This window comes from Apis florea, unplaced genomic scaffold (assembly GCF_048593485.1).
Source record: "Apis florea isolate Af1SG1 unplaced genomic scaffold, ASM4859348v1 contig_1615_pilon, whole genome shotgun sequence".
NCBI classification, from domain to species: Eukaryota; Metazoa; Arthropoda; class Insecta; order Hymenoptera; family Apidae; genus Apis; species Apis florea.
Window position 1 is genome coordinate 6,054,033 of NW_028256416.1, and position 14,995 is coordinate 6,069,027.

At 21.5% G+C, this 14,995-nt stretch overlaps 2 protein-coding genes across 3 annotated transcripts in view; one reads left to right on the forward strand and one right to left on the reverse strand.

Annotated features, from left to right (window-relative positions):
- Positions 1–10,361, forward strand: part of cue (Low-density lipoprotein receptor repeat domain-containing protein cueball) — a 68,341-nt gene extending 57,980 nt beyond the window's left edge. Inside the window, exons 1-7 of one of the 2 annotated variants that reach the window (XM_012492268.3) lie at positions 319–576; positions 5,697–5,915; positions 6,457–6,646; positions 6,909–7,508; positions 7,626–7,943; positions 8,360–8,645; positions 9,705–10,361. In XM_012492268.3, the coding sequence (XP_012347722.3) occupies positions 495–576; positions 5,697–5,915; positions 6,457–6,646; positions 6,909–7,508; positions 7,626–7,943; positions 8,360–8,645; positions 9,705–9,809 (1,800 nt within the window). In that variant the 5' untranslated portion in view covers positions 319–494 and the 3' untranslated portion in view covers positions 9,810–10,361. Of the gene's footprint in view, positions 1–318; positions 577–5,696; positions 5,916–6,456; positions 6,647–6,908; positions 7,509–7,625; positions 7,944–8,359; positions 8,646–9,704 lie in introns of those variants that run through there. The other variant, XM_086904005.1, reaches the window with a different exon arrangement.
- Positions 10,362–12,252: 1,891 nt separating this feature from the next.
- CIAPIN1 (cytokine induced apoptosis inhibitor 1) lies at positions 12,253–14,460 on the reverse strand. The gene is made up of 5 exons (XM_003697711.4): positions 13,652–14,460; positions 13,258–13,568; positions 13,017–13,164; positions 12,687–12,799; positions 12,253–12,609 (listed from the first exon to the last, which is right to left on the reverse strand). Exons 1-5 carry the CDS (start codon positions 13,800–13,802, stop codon positions 12,499–12,501), a joined length of 834 nt encoding a protein of 277 aa, XP_003697759.2. The 5' UTR covers positions 13,803–14,460; the 3' UTR covers positions 12,253–12,498.
- Positions 14,461–14,995: the final 535 nt, after the last annotated feature.

The window sequence follows — 14,995 nt, forward strand, 5'->3', positions numbered from 1 at the left end:
TTTTAAAAATAAATTATTAATTAACTTTCAAATAAATATGTATATATATAAAGATTATTATTAAACTATATTAAATATAATAAAATGTTGTTAAATAATATCAAAATAAAATGTTAATGATTTTTAATACATTATAATTTGCAAAAAAATATAACATAAAAATTATTCAACTCAATAACTCATCAATTTGTATGATCGTTTTCGTTAACGCTGCTTAATTACTCGAATTAAGGCGATAGCATTTTTAATGACATTCGAGAACTCTGACCGTAAAAGTATGATGCTACGCCATTGGTCTCATCGAAGTCACGAGCTCTCAGTTCGCGCAGAGCCGCCGTTTAGTGAGGATGTGTTGTGTCGTTCATCATTCATTTTAGTGAAAGAAAACAGAGAGAAATTAAGGCTGCAGTGTATCTTAACGTCATTTACATCCGTCATCTGTGCCTTAACAATATTTCCAGGCTAATTAAGCGGCTGACAAATGAACGCACATCATGACATCTCGTAAAAACTTAACCGTTATATTAGCGATAATATTCGGAATTTTCATAATTAACATACATGCTAGATCCTGGGGTAAGTAGAATGATCATTTATTAAGCCATTTTATGTTATGAAAAATTGTATTAATAACAATTTAATATTGTATAAACGATACAAGTAACACCGTGTTGCGAGTCGCGTGAATGCTCTCCATTCACGCGGTCTCGGTGGTCACGTACGCCACTTCTCGTACTGTTTTACCTTGTAGAAAGTCGAAACACGACTGAAAAGGTGAATGAAACTGATCCTTGATTTGTTTCGAACGGATTCACGAGACTTCTATGATTAATATTGATATGGAAATAAAGCGAAATGATACTTGTCCTTATACCTGTTTACGTAATGAATGTCAAACCGTGTTCTGCTTTGCTGTGTATATGCGTACACGCATACAGAAATCGTACGGAATTTTATCGAAAAGCTAATAAATCAACGAATAGAAGTCTATATTGAATTACCATAACTCGATAATACATCTAAAAATTATCACCTACCGATCAAATTTTTAGTGATTTTTTTTATAATATAAATTGACACGGATCTACTTTATCTATTTCGATTGTTCTCTCGACAATATCAAAAGAAAACCATGTGGTATGATCAGTGTAAAAATAGTAGTCATATAAATTATGTCATATGAATTTTTCGAATGTCAAGCGATCCTCGAATCCTCCTTCTCGTGTACGTCCTCGCGAACGTATTTAGAAAAACTGTTCTGTCGTGCATTGTATCATCAATACCAAACTGTTTAAAAATTATGCGTACACGATGATATGTGAAATCTGTGAATTACGTAATATATAAAACTGATAACATTATTTGGATTGTTTAATTTTATGATCTTAAGAATATATACAGAATACAAGATAGTTATCGTTCCATTGATACATACATACATACATATATATATATATATATATCAGTTATGTAAAATGTAACGATATAGAATAATAAGTTAATTTAATAATAGAAACATTGATTAATTTTCAATCTTTATAAATCAATAAAAAAATTATCTTCAATAATTTTCAAATAAATAGAAAGAATTTTCTGCTATACTTTTCATATCATTAATAAAATTAATGCAACAGTTATTTATCATAAATAAGCATAACGAAATTTACAAAATGCAAATGCAACGAAATTGAATAGCTTATGTCGCGATATAGTATTCTTATGTCGCGATTGTGAAGTGAGATATACAAGACGTATGTTCATATGAATATAATATATAATATGAATATAAGAATTATATGGAACAGCGAAATGTAACACTCGTGATAATTTGTTAGAAAAAAATTCGAAACTGGAAATAATAATACAAGATAATTCAGCATTGCATATAATTTTTCATTTTTTTCGTTGATATACCATTATTTATGCTTTTATTATCTAACTGTTATTATAAATTACTTTCATGCAAATTGTTTTAATTTTTACAAATTCATTTGAAAAAATATACATGGAAAAATAATATCTTTTAACGTTAAATATTTCAATAACTATTTAAATATTTATATTTATTATATTTAATCCATCAGATATCATAGTAACAACAACAAAAAATATTTGTCAACAACATACAAGTTTTCCTCTTATTATCTATTCTTGCACAAATAAAATTTCTATTCATGCACGTCAACTGGAAATGATTTTCAATCAGCAAGTAAGATATTTAACATATTTATAAATGTATATGTACATTATATTGCAAAAACTTGAATAGTTTATTTCATGATTCGAAGACATTGCGCAGTTTCATTTCTTGGTCAAGTCAATCGACGGTGAAAGAAATATTCAATGATCTTCGACATTCGATTTATCGTTATAAAACATTTAGATAAAATTTAATCTGTCGCTGTATTTTCCATGTTTTTGTTGTATTTTCTTACAATGATATTTTCTTTACAATTAGAGATGATGAAGTAATATAAAGAATATATCTTGCATAATTATAATATGTTTTTCGATAATTAAAACAAATATTTAATAATATTTCGATATTTAAAATAAATAATTTAAAAAAAGCAAAAAAAATTTATTGAATTTTATATTATAAATTTTATTTACTATAAATTCTGGTAAAATTATCTTAGAATCATTTATTTTTATTTAATTTTTCTGCATCAAATATAGTATCCATAATATTAAATTATTTATAACTATATTAAATTACAAATTATATTAAAAAATGTATACGATTTATGTAAAAAAAAAAATAGAACTTTTTATTTTCCGATTATTATTCGATTTCAAAATATAAGTTTTCAAAGTTTCTATATTGTAGTTACGGCGCGCACTTTTTAAATATCAGTTGCGCGCGCAACATCTTAAACATATGCGTAGAGTAAAAACACGTGCGAATAGAATTCTTTTATATTTGATAAAAGATATAGAACGAATAACAATTGAAATATATAAGTATAAAATGAAACATTTGATATATATATAGATATATGGAAAAATGAGGAGATATTTTAATTATGAATTTATATATATTATGAATATTTTTTTTTTATGCATTATTTAAAGAAAAAAAAAAAAGGTTATAAATATATAATTTTTTTTCTTATGAATATTTTTTTTAAAAAATCAAAAAAATATATATACATAATGCATATACTTGCAAAAATGTACTATATACAGCCCTGAGGACCTGCTATATCAATCGGTACCGCTAATTTGTAGGTTAATTTATAACCGCAATATAATCAAGAGTACATGTGAATATATACTTGTAAATTGATTCTTGACTCAACATATAAATATCTATCAATCATCTATGATTAAATTATTTATACAAGAAAAAATTTATTTAAAAATTTATTATATCATTTATTTATCAATCTGTTATAATTATTATAAATAAAATATTTAAATTGAAATATAGTGGTAATAATGTATTAATTGTAAATACATAAAAATTTAGAGAAAAAAATTAAATTATTATAGAATTTGTATTAAACTTCCTATATTTAAAATTGATTTTCTTATGATTTGTATAATATTTGCATTTATAAATACATGACGCAAAGATTACGTGATTTCGAGAAATATATGTTGAAATATATAAGTTTTGTTAAACAAGTTTTAATTTTAATAACATTATTATGATTACATATTAAGTTGCAAGAAAAATTTACAAAGTGTATCTATTTTTGATAAAATAGATTTATGTATGATAATATTTTTGATAAAATGGAAAAAATAAGTATAAAATATTTTCTTTTTTTATTATTACTATTATATGTATATTTTTTTTCAAATTTTTAACTGCTGATGTGTTTTGATTTAGAAATATCTACATTAAAATAAAATGATAACAAACAAATTCAAGATAATATAACTTTCAAAACTTTTTTGTTAATTCATTAATATATTATAATTCATTAATATGATTTTATATAAATCTTGTATTTTTTTTTAAATTTACTTTAAAAAATTAATTTTAATATTTTTGATTTTTTTTTATTCTTCGTTATATATTTATATTTTAATTTATCATATTGGTTTTGTTCTTAATTATAAAAATGATAGTTACATTTATAAATTTTCCAACAAAATAACTGCAATCGAAGAGGTTAATAAGTCTTAATTAAATGATATCTTACCATGCAAATACTCAAAGAATTATACTATCTCCGGTTCATGAAATCTTAACTATTACTGTTTAACTATATTTGTACTTACTCGGATATAATAAAATCAATTATACGAATGAATTTGTCAAAACACTTAAAGAATTGAATATTTATATTGAAGCAAGTGATCTGAACGTTAAATTTATTAGACTAACTTGAACTTTCTAGAAATATCAGAATAAATTGAACTTTTCATCATATTTCTTGCTATATTTCATAATTAATATTTCATGTTTGCATTATGCGAATTAATTCAAATATTCTCGAATACAATAAAAACTGAAATAAATCATTTAAATAATCACTATATAATAAAATGAATTATAAATTATTTTGTTGTTTATTTAAAATTTTTTCTTATTTTCTTAATTCGAATAAAATAATGAAAAAATATAATTTATAAAATAAAACTACAAACAAATATATGTATATATATATATATATATATATATATTATGTATAAATTAAGGAATTTATATAAGAATAATAAAAGCTTTTATAAAAATAAATTTATATCATTTTAAATAGGAAAAATTTAATAATTTATTACTAAATTAAAAAAAAGCATTTATTACTAATACATACATTTTTAAAAAATTATGCAATATGCAAAACTGGAATTTCATTCAAAGTCGCGTAGTATGATTTCAAAATCGTGCAGATTTATTTATTTTTTTTTTCTTTATTCAATATTCTTCTTCTTTGATAACATATATAGTATAATATATAGTGTAAATTATTAAGATATGCATAATTTTTATAAATGTTTAAAATGATGATGAATGCTATTATAATGCTATGGAATTAATAGAAAAAAACAAAATCTTTCACGTTTTTTTATTTTAATCGTTTTGAATTACTATAATTATTTTATTGAAGTTCATTATTATTTATATTAAATTATAAAAGGAAAAATAAGATAAAACCTGACCTCTAATATCATCTTTTATGGTAACAAAATTATAAAAAAAAAGCTTTAGATAATATTGAAAATCTTAAATAAGAAATCTCATAATATTATAAAATAAGAATTCTTCTTTTAAAAAAATTATTAAACTATAAATATAATATAAAGTAAAATATACTATAAGCTAAAAATTTATATAATTATTAAAAAAGATTATAATTATAAAAAAGAGAAAACGATTTTTGGAAAGTGATTTCATTTCATAAATAAAATAAAATTTATAAAATTATAAATTTTATTTTTATTAATTAAAAATTAGATAAAAAATAATTTTAATTTATTTCATTATAATAGATAACTATTAGATAAAAATATATGTATATTATATACCTGTTTATATTAATTTCTTGATATATCGATATATCATAAGTTAATAAAATAATTATTAGAAAAAAAAATGAATAATTAATGAAATAATAATTTATTATATTTCGTTAATAATCATATTAATTTTAATAAAATGTATAAGTATAATTATATAAGTAAATGTATAATTTTTTTATAATATTTATTATTAATTAATTGTTTTTCCTTTATTTTTACAGATTTAGCAGTATTAATAGGACGTGAAATTGAATTTCTTGCGCAAAATCAAACATTGATAGCGCAAGCAAAATTTATGGATGCTGTGGCTCTATCGGGGGTGGCTTATGATGAAAACACTCGAACAATGTTTCTCAGCGATTTGAGAAATAAAAACAACATGTCTATATTCAGTAACGATTTGACAGACAAGAATTTTACATTAAAACCGCTACATAAAAGTAACTATATTACTATTATAACAATTATTTTTTTATTCATGCACGTATTTCTGGATATTTTTTATTTTTAAAATATTTTGAATTGAATTTTAATATTAGTAGAAATGTTCATAATTTATATATGAATATTCCTTTTTATATATATATTTTTTTAATATTTTTATATTAGATTCTTTATTTTTATGTAGAATTATATCTAAATATCTTATGTAACAATTTAATTTGTTATAATTTAATTATTAATATTTAATAATATAATATTTATAATTATAATATTAATATATATAATATTATACTAAAGAAAGTTTTACATTTCCTTACAGTAAAAGAATAAATTTTTTTTAATAAATTTAAATTATATATTAAAAAGAAATTAAAGAATATTTATATCATCGATAATATGAATATTTCTTTAATTTTTTATATTAAAAAATTCAATATAAAAAGAAATTTAAATTTATTGTTACATTTAAATTAAAATCATATTTTTGAATGAAGGAAGTACATATAATATACAAACGATATTTTTTACTATTTCCAGAACAAAATAAGAGTCTCATCATGACACTTGCCTTCGATGTAGAAACGCAAACTCTATTTTGGAGTGATATTCTACAAGAAGTGATTATGAAAATGCATATATTACCAGATGGATCACTAGAGGAAGCAAAGGTGCTCCACAATTTAACCAGCTTAAATCCTTGTGGTATCGCTCTGGATGTGTGTAACAGGTGTGCTATTTTATGTCTTACATAGAACATTATCATGACCATTCACAACAGGCAGTTTCGATCGGTTTAGAAATTCCATTTAGAAATTTATATCAAGTAAAAGAAAAAAAAATCTTCCTGAAATATAACGAAATTAAATAAGAATACAAAAAATTAAATTGTATAGGAATAAAAAAAAGAAAAAAAGGAAAATATTTACCATATACATATATATGAAAAAAAATATAAGAACTGATAATTATATATTATTTATATTATATAGGCACATATACTGGACAAATAGTAATAATTCATATTCAAGTATCGAGCGGTCAAATTTAGACGGAAGTAATCAAACAACTATAATCAACGAAAATTTGTATGAACCGTTAGCTATCGCTATAGATCACATCAACGAGAAACTTTATTGGATCGATGATATTGAAGGCATACGAATTAAAATCGAGCGTAGCAATCTCGATGGTTCCGAACGTGAATATTTGATTCAACCTAAACGTCATCAACCAATTCATCTGGCATTAGATAATGATTCGATATATTGGAACGACATCACGGAAAGAGCTATTTGGAAAATGCCAAAAGACGGGAAAAGTGAAGATTTAATGATTAAGTTTCGTTCTTATCGTGAATCGCATCCTGGTATTGCACCAAGTGGGATTTTAACGCGTGATAATGTTGGCAAAATAGATTGCAAAAAAAGATTAAAAATTAGTACGACGAATACAATACCGCTTCGTGAATCATCTAATAATTTAACAACTAGCACAGAAGAAATAAACGAGATGACTACTGAAACGATCAAATACTGTCTGAATAATGGTTTTATGAACGAAAAAGAAGGAATATGCCAATGTAAATCTGGGTAAATATCTAATAACATAAATATAGTTGAGTTTGGATTTTATTGATATGGAATTTAAAAATCGAATTCTAAATTTGTATAATGTAAAAAGACTAAATATGAATTAAATTATTTCAGATTTACTGGAACACATTGCGAGACGGATTTTTGTCATAATTATTGTTTACAAGGTAGTTGCAGTATAAGCATTAATGGGTTACCCATCTGTAAGTGCAATAGTACATTTATTGGACCAAGATGTGAAACAGATCCATGCAAAGACTATTGTTTGCATGATGGTCAGTGTTCCGTCCTAAATGAGAAACCAGTTTGTAAGTGTAAATATTCCGAAGGACCTCGTTGTGAGATTTTAAACAATGTAATTGAATTTTGTGAAATATTTTGTGCAAACATGGAACCAGTTCCTACTAGCGTTTCTCTTAACGTTAAATGCAGGTATATCGCTTTAATAAACTTCTAATTTCATAAGAATTTGAAAAAGTTTTGAATTCTTAATCTATTTCGATTTCAGTTAAAATAATTACTTATTTGATATCAAAAGTTTTAATAATTAAAAATTATGCTTTTAACAACAAGCAAAACAGTGCATATAATCCAATCCTTGAATTATTTTATATATTTACATATTCACTCATATGTATCACATTATGTATAAAACTACCATTGTATATAATTTGTTTAATTAATGAATTTTCTATTATTTAAGTATTAAAACGATTAGTATAAAAACAATTATTTTTATTCATAGTTTGATAAATTTTTTTTACGAATGAAGTTTAATTAAAATATGATTTGAAAATGATTTAAAAATTCTCATTTGAAACGAATTTACATTAATTTTCTGTTAATAGATGTGCTGAAAGAAATAAAAAAGGTGCACAATTAGTGACATTTAAAGAAGAGGAAGACGAATATAGAACATTATTACCAATTTTTGGTGCATTCATTGGCATACTTGCTCTCGTGATAATCGTACTTAGTTATTATGTAAATAAGTTCCGAAAACGACCACGTATCAAAAAACGTTTCGTCGTCAGCAAAAGCGGTGTGACACCGCTCACGTCTCGGCCACAGCTGCCGGATAATCAATGTGAAATAACCATAGAAAACTGCTGCAACATGAATATCTGTGAAACTGTGAGTGATCTACCAAATAAAATATAAAAATTATTTGCGTGCATGAGCATATAATATATGCAATGAATTAAAAATATATTAAATAAATATTGCAATTATATATATAAATATATATATAATCAGAGAAAAAGAAACAGTTAAAGATTTAAAAATAAAAACAAAGATATAAAACACAAACACAAGAATTTCAATTAAATAGATTGTTTCTCTTTCTCTTAGAAAAAATTTTAAATGCAAAACAAAAACAAAAAAATAATAACATGGCTATTTTCTAATTTTTTAAATTTATAATGCTTGTTATTTAATTATAATTAAGAATGCTTTTAATTATATTTAGAATACATAATATTTAAATACTGGAAAAGAATTACATATTTACTTTTTACTAACTTGAATGCCATTTTGATAAAAATTTCATTATTTAATTATAATAATTTTTTGTTTACATCTTGATTAATATCTTATTATGCATGAACTGATATAAATTACTATATAGCTTTTGTTAAGATTTTGGGATATTAAAATAGATTCATTTAAAAAATATATAATCATCATGCGATACTCCATTATATGTTGCAGTATGAAATTTAGTAATTATGAATTTAAAACAACTTGTATTACTAGAACTTTAAGTTTTGAACGAATAAATAATTTTTAATATAAAACAGTTATTCAAAATTAATAGTAACCTTTCTACAAAATATCATGAGGAAAACATTTTTAATACTTTAGCATGAATATCCTAATGTGCTCAATATCTTCTTTTGAATATAATTTACAGTATTATACAAGCCATTTCATATAATTTATTCATATATTGATTAATCTTTGAAACTTTATATTTATTTCAAATTTAATTTTCTAAGATATCAGCTATTCACAATAATTTTAAAAATTAAAAGTATTTTAAATTAAAATTAAATTGTTATTTTTTAATTTAAAAATTAAAATATATTTGTTTATAGAGTTTATAAAAATTTATCATTTTTATCATGCTTTATATCACCAGAATTTCGAAGCAAACTATCGGATTCATATTTAAACTTTTATTTTTTACAGCCATGTTTCGAACCAAAACTATGTGCAACGGTGCCGGGAACAAATGGTTCTAAAAAAGAAGAGAAAAATTCTTTGCTCGATAATATGGAAGAAAATTCATGGTAGCATAAACTAATAACTCGACGTGTTGATTGGCGAAGATTTTGTGGAGTTAATAAAAAATTCATGGAAAGTTTAACTTCGCAGAACTACACTTCTGTACATACCACAGAATGCTGTAGTATTATTGTTATATTTAATAACAATGCTTATGAGATACAAAAACATCATGATGATGATACAGTCAAAAGAAGAAAGCCAAAGGTCTTTTTCGAAGACTCTTAATTTTTATTACATTATATAACATGTAGGGCTGTGTTCATATAAAGATGATTTCATCTAATTATTAAAAGAATTATCAATTTTTTTTAAAAATATGCAATTATATATTTTTCATAAAAAAAAAACAAATTTTAAGTTCCATGGCATTTTTGAAATGTCTTGGTGTATAAGTAATAGAGATATATATATATATATATATAAAATTTATACAAATTTTATATAATACTTTGTTAGTAATATTTCCTAGTTCTTTAATTTATTCCTTGTTTACTTTTATTCATTTTTTGAAACTATTTCAATAGTAACAAAATATATATTAAAATAAATAACATCCTATATTAATTTTGAGTGCAACTAAAGGGTACATAAAATATGCCTTAATTGCTAGGCTTAGTAATTGCTCAACATATTATTAACAATGAGTACAATTTAAAAAAAAATCTTAGATTACAAAACTATTATGAACATTACGTTTATGAAAAAAACAAAAAAATGAATGTTTGAAGTTGAAACTTCATCATTGAACTTTATTCTTAAGCATTAAATTATTATGTCATTTCTTATTTCATTTATATTTTTTTTTATAAATAATTTTCGATCAAAGAAGAATATTGATAAAAATTTTTTTGTATTTACAAGAAAATTTTAGGCAAATAATGTGATTTGAGTGACTTTAGAAAATTTTAACTTTAAAATTAATGAATGAGTTATTTCGTTTTTTGAGCGATTAAGGTTGTTTATATGAAGATTTTATAACATTGTTTTGGATATTTATGCAAATTCTTATACATGATAAATAACAGAAAATCTGCAATCCATTTCTATAAATTAGTTATTTACAATTTTAAATAATAATAAAAATATTATGTAAATTAATGGACGTTTATACATCCATAGAAAGTACAACAAACGTGCTGAAATTCGTTTGCAGACTGAAAGATTTTACATAATCTCTTGGTTTTTGAAATAGAGTACAAATTGTTATATATTTAAGTAAAAATAACTTATACTAAATACGATAAAACAGAAGGAATCTGTTTGAAACTATCATATTATATTTTCTGTTTTATTGCTTCCAAAAAACTAAAATCAAATTGTACTTTCTATCGCTCTCTTTGTACTTAAATTATACAATTATTCATAAATGATAGCTAGCAATGTATAGCTAATTAAAACATAAATTTAAATTTATACCAAAGAGAGGAGAGAGAAAGAGAGAGTGAGAGAGTGAGAGAAAGAGATTCTGTATAAGATTATCAATATTAAGTATAATAGTATAATTTCGAAATATTATCTTAAAATAACATGATTAAGTTTCTAGAAATTCACATATATAATAATAATAGTAGCATACTGATAGCAGTATGTCTTTTTTGCACCAAATGAAATTGTATTAAATAAATAGATGAAACAGAAAGGCAATTATTACATGGCAGTAATTTTTACGGACGTAAAAGACGTAATACAGCTATGAGCTATTTTAAATTCGGTTATAAACATAAAATATCAATATTACGATATAAATAATTCATTATTTGTTTTCGATATATACTTCTATTTTATGAGAAGTAATGTTCCTGCTGTTGTAGAAGCAAAGAACATGACGATTTATTTTGTTCCTATATACCATATAATTAATAATATAATTTAAAGACTATTGTCCTTTACAATGTCACTATTTTATATTATTAATAATTATAATTATATAATAATTTAGTAGTCAATTTTATATAAGATATTTGTATCATTTGTTAAATTCCAAAATATGTTCAAATAGAATGATACAAGTAAAATGTATATTAAATACTATTTGGAATGTAGTCCTTCCCCGAACACTCATCCCCAGAGGAGGGTTAGTGAATTTATAGTGAAAGGCTTGCATTCCCAAATAAATTTTTCACAGATGTATTCTAAATAGCTAAATTGTTTTATTTTTTTTACTTTTTTTGTGTTTGTACTTAATTTAATTGATATAGATGTATAATAATGTATCAAAAGAATTTTAATTGTTGTTTCAATAATAAAAAGAAAAAATTTCATTTGTATATTATTATTAGTAATTAAACAATTACTTAAATTATTTTATTATTTTTATACTTTATCAATATTATTGAAAGATATCAAAATTTCAAATATTTTGTACCATTCTATTAATATTATATAATTAATATGTTGATTGCTGTTGTATACAAATAAAAATGTAATAAAAATAATTAAGACTAATATATATCTTTTTATATTTTTATTGCATAACTTTTAAACTACATTAAATTTTTTTGTATATATTATACTACTTTCTCATTTTTTATGAAAATAAATAAAAGAAAAGATCCTATACATTAAATAAAAATGATAATAGAAATAATTGTGTGAAAATAATGTGAATTAACAATATTAAAAATTGTCATTAAAATAATTACATGCAAAAAATGATTATAAAAATAGAATATATATATAACTCACAAATATTTCACTAATCTGCTTTTAATTGACTTTCAGGTAAAACTACTTTTTCACCAGGTTTAAATGCAGGCATACCAAGATATGGACAACTAGCACATCGAAAAGCATCACCAAGATAGCACTAAAAAAGAAATATGCTATTTTTATTTGAATTTTTTTTAAAAGAAAAAAAATATATATAAATTATAATAAACATACATTTCCACATGAAGATTTTACAATTCCTTCTGTTGTAATTTTTCCACTTAATTCTTCAGCTAAGCCACAAGTACAATCTTTGCAAGCTTTTCGTTTACCTGTTGTACTACATACTAAAAAAAATTATAATAATTAATAATTTTTTTTAAATATTCTTTAAGAAAATTTATCTAAGAGTTTTTGAATTTAATTTAAATTTAACTAAAAATTAACAAATAATAAAATTATGTTTATTAAAAGATTTGTTTAATACAAGATTTAAAATGTTTATTTAAAATTATATTTAAACAAATAATATATATATATATAAATATATATATAAATATTTACCACGTAAACTATTAATTATAGGTTTGACAATATCACTTTCATCTAAAAGATCGTCTTCATTAATTAATTCTTCATCAACAGCATTGTCTAATTTCCATATATTAGAAGATTTTTTTTCTCCAAAATTAAGTGTTACACTAGAACCAATCTATATAAATTGGAAATATAATAAATATAAAAACTATCTAAATAAAACAATATTAAATTTTGGAAAAATTTATGAAAAAAATATATAACTTACCTCAAATGAAGGTTTTTCTGCTACTATTTCAAAAATATTATTAATATTATTGTATATATTTAGTAAAAGATTTTTTAACTGTTTTGTATCTAGAGATTCTTGCGCTTTTACTTTAAAACCACTCAATTTCAAACTAGATACTCTTTCATCAAAAATAGAATATACATTTTCTTGTTGTTGGCATGATTCATAAATAATTAATATCCCTTCTGGTTTTAAGATTCGTAAAGATTCTTCTAGAAATATTTTAATATTTGTATACGATAATTTAAAAATAAAAATAATTATATCATAAATAGAAGAATTAATACCTGAAAAAAAACAAAAATATAATGAAAAAATAACTATTACATAAAATTAAAGTAAACATATTTAAAAATATTTATGTACTTACATTTTTTCAATTCTTTTGTTGACACAATTGAAAGTTGTTCCGCATGATTGAGACGTTTTTGAATTGCACTGATAAAGTCTACGATGTCATCATTAGAAATATCACTATCTAGAACTACCAAAACATTGTTATTTTCTTTAAAAAAAGCCATGTTCGATAGACAAAAAATTTTTGACAAATTTATAACATATAATATCCGTTCACATCCAATGCTAATCAGCTGATTGCATGATCTAATGAAATATAGATATGAAAGTTTGTAGAGATCAATACCTGCGATTTTAGCACTATCTATTATGAAATTGATAAATTAATTTTTTCATTTAAATATAAAATTAAAATAAAAAAAATTAAATTACAAAAATAAATAAAAATTAAAATTATAATTATAATATCAAATAATTAATCAATGACATTATTATCATTAGTTTCTGATTTGATTATGACATGTCAATTCTTAAACGTTTCTATTTATTTAATAAATATTTTTTATATTTTATATTTTTTTGTTAAATAAAATTTATTTAATTTATTGTTATATATGAATAATATATATAGGTATATATATGTATAAATAAAAAGAATACATATAAATAAAGCAAATATAAAAATTATGTTTATGATTATATAAAAATATTATTAATTGATTGATATTTTAATTAATTATGTAATATTATTATTCTCACTATCTTCTGAAAAGAACAGATTAAGAATATCAATTTATTTATCTATATATATATATATATATATATGTACATATAGTATATTATCTTCTGTATATTCTCACTATCTTCTGAAAAGAACAGATTAAGAATGTCAATTTATTTATCTATATATATATATATATATACATATAGTATATTATTTTATGTAAATTTCTAGATATTAGATTTAGATAAATTCTAAATCAAATTTCTCATTCTTGAATTTTATTATATCAAATTATTTTCAAATTAAATAAATTTAAAAAAGCTAAAATATATATTTTTTTTATATTTATATTTTTCAAAAATTTTTGAAAAAGATTGCATGATCTATAAAATTCATTAATATTTCTAAATCATAATGATTAAGATAAAGATTAAAATTATTTTAATAAGAAATAGTTACTTTATTTATAATAAAATATATATATATATCTATATATATGTAAAAATTTCATCAAAATTAAATATTATATTTTCATAATGATATAATAGAATGATACATGAATCAATAAAAAATAGTATAATGTATTATTTTAATTTTTTAAATCATTACTTTTTCTAAGAAATTATTTTGTATTATAATATTATTAATAATATATTTTACATAATCATTGTACTTCAAAAAAAATACAATATA